The sequence below is a fragment of the Argentina silus genome (genome assembly GCF_951799395.1).
Source record: "Argentina silus genome assembly, chromosome: 12".
Lineage (NCBI taxonomy): Eukaryota > Metazoa > Chordata > Actinopteri > Argentiniformes > Argentinidae > Argentina > Argentina silus.
The window spans coordinates 6,644,455-6,650,679 of NC_139666.1; the positions used below are offsets into that span (position 1 = coordinate 6,644,455).

The 6,225-nt window shown below is 48.2% G+C and overlaps 1 protein-coding gene across 4 annotated transcripts in view; it reads left to right on the top strand.

Moving 5' to 3' along the window:
• The window catches only part of LOC310813360 (serine/threonine-protein kinase Nek5), a 13,105-nt gene extending 7,229 nt beyond the window's left edge, over positions 1 to 5,876 (top strand). For 2 of the 4 annotated variants that reach the window (XM_083682310.1, XM_083682313.1), the window contains 12 exons: positions 211 to 338; positions 786 to 1,084; positions 1,579 to 1,657; positions 1,869 to 2,018; positions 2,477 to 2,551; positions 2,759 to 3,013; positions 3,392 to 3,472; positions 3,582 to 3,686; positions 3,922 to 4,141; positions 4,242 to 4,373; positions 4,461 to 4,581; positions 5,035 to 5,876. In XM_083682310.1, coding sequence (XP_083538436.1) covers positions 211 to 338; positions 786 to 1,084; positions 1,579 to 1,657; positions 1,869 to 2,018; positions 2,477 to 2,551; positions 2,759 to 3,013; positions 3,392 to 3,472; positions 3,582 to 3,686; positions 3,922 to 4,141; positions 4,242 to 4,373; positions 4,461 to 4,581; positions 5,035 to 5,407 — 2,018 coding nt within the window. In that variant the 3' untranslated portion in view covers positions 5,408 to 5,876. The remainder of the gene's footprint in view (positions 1 to 210; positions 339 to 785; positions 1,085 to 1,578; positions 1,658 to 1,868; positions 2,019 to 2,476; positions 2,552 to 2,758; positions 3,014 to 3,391; positions 3,473 to 3,581; positions 3,687 to 3,921; positions 4,142 to 4,241; positions 4,374 to 4,460; positions 4,582 to 5,034) is intronic. The other 2 variants (XM_083682312.1, XM_083682311.1) reach the window with 2 other exon arrangements.
• The last annotated feature ends 349 nt before the right edge of the window (positions 5,877 to 6,225 follow it).

The window sequence follows — 6,225 nt, forward strand, 5'->3', positions numbered from 1 at the left end:
AAATTAGGTTATCAGGAACGCCACCTGTTGGCCAGTATGTGTCATAACATGCTATCACAGTTCTCACGCGTCCTTTATCTTTCACTAGGCGTGTCATCACCAGTGACGTCATCACCAGTGTCCAGACGGTAATCTAACCATAGAAATAGAATGGAATGGAATGGAAATGCTGTTTCTCTCTCTTTCTCCCGTCTCTTGGGTTGGGTCCAGAGAAGGTCCCGAAGGCCAGAGTACCAGAGAGGCCTACCCCTCGGCCAAAGCCCGGGCCCCCAGTGAAGAAACTACCCCCCAGACCAGAGTGGAGAGCCCCAGCCAGAGTCTACACACCTCAGCAGAAAGTAACCAGTCAAATATTCTAACTTCCACTGTATAAGTGGTTTGCACAATCTGTAGACTTACTTAACTTCACTTTAGACCAGAAATGGATAAATGTATGTGATCTGAATGGTAGTTATTCTATAGATATAAAGGAACATCATGATTCTATCACTGAATGTCCTTTCAATTGACATTGGCATTGACAAGAATTGGCTTTTCTTGTGAATAGGTGGATGTCAGGGGAGGCTGGTGGAGGTAGAAATCGGAGGACAGGCTCATTGTAATGCATGAAATGGAATGAGGAACAGTATCGAACACATATCAAACACATTCCATTCCATGCATTACAATGAGCCTGTCCTCCGATTTCTACCTCCACCAGCCTCCCCTGTTGTATAAACTGAATATACAGTAGATAGCCTCTCTCTCTTTATTTCCCTCCCTCACCTCTGTTTTATCTTCCTCAGCCCTTCCATCCCAGAGCAGCAGCAGTGGGCGACCCAGATCAGGTCAGACAGGGTGGTCAACAGGACCACAGATGGAACGGTCAGGCGGTCAAACCCTACGATGGTCAGGCGGTCAAACCCTACGACCACTACCATGCCCAGCTGGATGCCATCCAGAGGAGACACAAGGAGGAAACCCCCCCTCCTCCTCTTCCTCCTCCTCCTCCTCCTCCTCTCCATCCTCTTCTTCTCTATCCCCCTGCAGTACCTCAGGAGAGACATAGGGGGCGCTGTGAGGACAGAGTAGAACCCTACCAGCTGTGAGTGTTCTGTCCTCCTCTACAGCTACAGACAGGATCTGTTTACAGGCTGGTTTACCCCATCTAGCGTCCCCAGATTTAAAATTGGGGTCCCCTGAGAAAATCTAACTAACCTCTGTGATTTGATAAATAAGACACACACATTTGTATTTCCTATGAAGACCAACATTGTCTGTGTATTGCACCTGTAGCCTATATTGCAGTGTGTTGGGGTTCATGTCCCTCCATGGACGTCATTATTATGTGTCCCGCAATCAAGTTGTTGGGGTCATGAGACAAAACAGTTTGGGAACCCCTGCTCTATGCCGTAGTGTATATCCACTAGCTAGCTCTAGTGTGACCATCTAACTGCTTCTGAATCAACTAAGTATGCGAGATGTTTTCATATTTATGACTCTCATGTGTATGTGTTCATGTAACTTGACTTTCCCATTATGTATGTACTGGATGCGTGTGTGTGTGTGTGTGTGTGTGTGTGTGTGTGTGTCTCTCAGGGTGGCAGCAGCTCGTAATGAGTACCTCCAGAGGAGACAGGAGGCCAACCAGTACAAGCTGAGGGCTGAGAAACAACTGGTGAGGCTGAGACTGAGGCTAAGGCTGCACCTCATACACACACACACACACACACACACACACACACACACACACACACACAAAAAAAGAACTGTGATGTTATCATATTGTAACACTTACACACTTAGCTCAGTATCTGTCTGCATCAGCTCCTCACCCCTGCCCTTCATATTTTCATCATGACCCCTGACCTTTACCCTTTGGCCCCTAGGGCCTGCGTCCCTCCACTGCAGATGCTGAGCGCTACAGGCTCCCTGAGCAGGACCAGGGGGCTGGGCGCCCCTCACACCAACACACACCCCAGGACAGGCAGCCCTCACACCCACACACACCCCAGGAGAGGAAACAAGATGGCCAGCTAGTAAGCCACAGTAGGGTGGGGGGGTGGAAACGTAGTATATTAGTTGTTTTTGTATATACTGTAGTTACAATGGTGTGAGTGAATCCACTTTTTTGTGTTTTCTATGTGCCTGTGTGTGTGTGTGTGTGTGTGTGTGTGTGTGTGTGTGTGTGTGTGTGTGTGTGTGTGTGTGTGTGTGTGTATGTGTATGTGTATGTGTGTGTGTGTGTGTGTGTGTATGTGTATGTGTATGGGTGCCTGCGTGCCTGTGTGTGTGTGTGTGTGTGTGTGTGTGTGTGTGTGCCTGCGTGCCTATGTCTGTGTGTATGTGTGGGTGTGTGTGTGTGTGTGTGTGCGTGTGTGTGTGCGTGTGTGCGTGTGCGCGTGTGCGCGTGTGCGCGTGCGTGCGTGCGTGCGTGTGTGCGTGTGCGCGTGTGTGTGTGCGTGTGTGCGCGTGTGTGCGTGTGTGTGTGCACTAGGAGTATCTTCAGCAGCTGCAGCACATCAGACAGCAATATTACAATGAGATGAGAGACATCAGAATGAGGGCCGAGGTAAAGACAACTACAGACAAGGGTCCCTCTACTAACCTTCCTTTATCAAAACCAGAGAGATACACACACATATCTGTATTATCAACAACATTACATTACATTCCTATCCCCTTTTTAGCCATAACCAAACACATGACTATCATACCTGAAAAGAGTTTTGGTGTATAAGACGGTATAATGATTGTTTCTCTGTTGAATTGGTATCAGCAGCCCCAGCAGCAGCCTCCTGTCAACCCAGCGACATACCTGGTAGAACAGCAGCAGCCCAGAGACACAAACACACCTGGACATAAGAGAGACCAGACCACAGACACACCTGGACACAAGAGAGACCAGGACAGAGACACACCTGGCCACGGGAGAGACCAGACCAGAGACACACCTGGCCACGGGAGAGACCAGACCAGAGACACACCTGGCCACGGGAGAGACCAGACCAGAGAGAAACCTCCACCTGCCCAGGTGAGACCAGCTAAACTATTGTAGTCAATGCAAGCCTCAGTGAAGGTGAGACCTAGATTCATCGTAGTCCGACAGGTGTCGTCATTTTAGCGCGACCCATCGCATCGCCTGGACTACAGTTTAGATTAAGTTGCGTTATCTGTCTTGAGACAATGAGTCTAAAAAGCAATGGAGTATTGTATATTCTGTGTGTGTGTGTGTGTGTGTGTGTGTGTGTGTGTGTGTGTGTGTGTGTCTGTATCTGTGTCTGTGTGTGTGTCTATGTCTGAGAACTTCCCTATGTGGCCTGTGTGTTAAATGTATATTCTGTGTGTGTGTGTGTGTGTGTGTGTGTGTGTGTGTGTGTGTGTGTGTGTGTGTGTGTGTGTGTGTGTGTAGGATATAGAGGAAGCCCTGGAACAGATCAGACAGCAGAACAGAGAGGAGAGGCGAGAAGCACAGAGGAAACACAAAGACACGGTGAGACCAGGCGCCAGCCCCAGAAATGAAAATAGAAATGAAAAGAGAGATGAAAAGAGAGAGACTTTCAATGGTGTGTCTGATGGCCCCTCTTTCCCTTTCACTGCAGAAAGGAATTATGTTTGAGATCCAGTTAGATGATGAAGGGAAGAAGAAGGAAGAGACGAGGGAGGAGGAGAAAAAGTTGGATGACACAAAAGAAGAGGAGGAAGAGGTATAAGACTGAATGGAGTGTTATTGAGACAGTCAACGTGATGTGTTACTTTGGACAATAGTCAATATCTCTCATGTAGACAATAGTCAATATCTCTCATGTAGACAATAGTCAATATCTCTCATGTAGACTATAGACAATATCTCTCATGTATCACTCTTAACCCTGTGCACGCGTGTGTATTTGTGTGTGTGTGTGTGTGTGTGTGTGTGTGTGTGTGTGTGTGTGTGTGTAGGAGATGGACCTTCTGAACCAGACCCTGAGCTTCCAGGAAGGAGAGGAGCTGAGGCACCGGGATTGGTCAGGGACAGGTGCGGAGGCGGGGCATGATGAAGCCACACCCAAATCCAAAGTGAGGAGGGGGTGGAGCCAGGGAGCACCTCAGACTCTATTGGACGCCCTGGCAGGGATGGACGTGTCGTCTGTGTGTACGACGATGGCTGGACCTGGACAGGGTGAGTGGATGGGAATGGACACACATATACACACACACACACACACACACACACACACACACACACACACACACACTCACTTTTCCCCCTTTTCTCCCAGGTGACGCTGCAGTAGAGGAGGGAGAGGCTTTAGCAGTGGAAAGAAAGCAGTGGGGAGACATTCCCCCCAACACCCTCCTCAACGCCCTGGCCCAGGCTGACCTCATCTCCACCCTGGACTCCCAACACACAGGTCAGATCTCACACACACACAAATGGTTTGGATGGTGACTCGAACTCCCTGTCCTCTAACTTTTTTTCTTTCTTTTCTTTCTCTTAGAGGCCTTAACCGAAGGAGAGGACGAAGCGGAAGGGGAGAGGACAGAGGATGATGAAGATGAAGACTCTGATGTGGAGGTGGATGAAGAGCGTCTGGAACCCCGGTCAGATGATGATGACACGTGAGTATGACGCCCACGCACAGTCACCTGACTGACACGGGCGGGGGGGGCTTGTTCATGAGTGTCAGCGTGAGCTAGGTACTGCACAGCACTGCTGCTTCCTTCCATAATATGGATATATCCAGTAAATGCTCTAGGATGTTGGTGTTCTACAGTGGTGGTTTATACTGTAACGACCCTGTGTAAGGCCCGTTAGCAGCTCCGCCAAGTGAGTTAACTCTCTTGGTGTTGTGGCTAGCGCGGCCGGTTTGTAAGCGGAAGGTTGCGAGTTCGATACCCGCTTAAGGCAAGCTGCTCTGCCCCGCCGTTCGCTACAATACTGTAGAACAGGTCATCTGCATGCAGCACCTCACTCTGTATGGCTTTAGCAGTTCATTTGCTATCCACCAGGCAGTTCTATTGAAAAAAATCATTTCATTTCCTCTCAATTCATCTTTACGTCTATTTCCTCAGGAACTTTGAGGAGTCGGAAGATGAGCTGAGAGGGGAGGTGGCCGAGTCTATGATGAACCTCTTTATCATGGAGGATGGAGAGAGTGGGAGAGAGGAAGAAGGAGGAGAGAGGGATGTAACAGATGGTGTGGTGGAGAAGGAGGAGGAGGGATGCAGTGAGGAGCCAGTGGACCCCCAGCAGATCACCGCAGTGATAGACTCCACATGTGAGACCCCCAGAGATACCTCCACAGAGGGCAGTCCCTCTCAGACTCTAACCCAGGCTGCTGGCTGTGAGACCCAGCCAGAGCAACCAGGTGAGGCCCAGGCTTCAGACCAGGCCCAGGCCCAGACAGAAGACTGTGAGATCACAAACAAGCAAAGGGCAGATTAGTGTTCATATCATTCTTTATTGTGAGATGTAAGTGGGACCATGACAAGATAAGAACCATGATGCTACAAAGCAACTTTGGAATAACCTCTCCTTTTCATATTTGTACAAAACCAACTTAGCTGCAATGATTATGTATTCCTGCATAGAAGTAACATGTAACGGATACTGCAGGTTTGACTCAGACTATCTAGCAGATGTGTCTAGCAGTAAGCTTGACTATGTACTACCTACGTACTCTTGCCACTGGATGGCAGTATGACCTAAGCAAACATTGATAAGCAGTTTAAGTGTTGGAAGTGTTTCAGTACGGTTGTATATAGAATGAATAACAGTGTTAACGCTTGTCTTCAAGCCAACCTTCCACGAGTGAATGTCATCTTATTGGTGAAACTGAGTTCCTACAAGATCATAGAGAACACAACAAATATTCATGAGACAAATATTAGTAGCAATATATTTTCCCTTCTAAAATAAAGCAATTGTTTGTGTGATATTTATATTTTTCTGCATATGTATCACAAACACTTGGTTAGCTTTGGACCGTTTCACAGAGGGAGAGAGAGGGAGAAAGAGAGAGAGAGAGAGAGACAGAGGGAGAGGGACAGAGAGACACAAAGACAGAGAGGAAAACAGAGAGAGAGAGAGAGAGAGACATAGATAGATAGGGAGAGAGAGACAGAGAGACGAACAGCGTTTTGGTCATTCTTCAGAGGTGAAACCGACAGGGAAGCCTCATATCTCCTCCACACAGGACTGGCAACATGGATCAAGTGCTTGTTGATTGTAAACATAAGACAAAAGAAAATGTCCTCTAGACA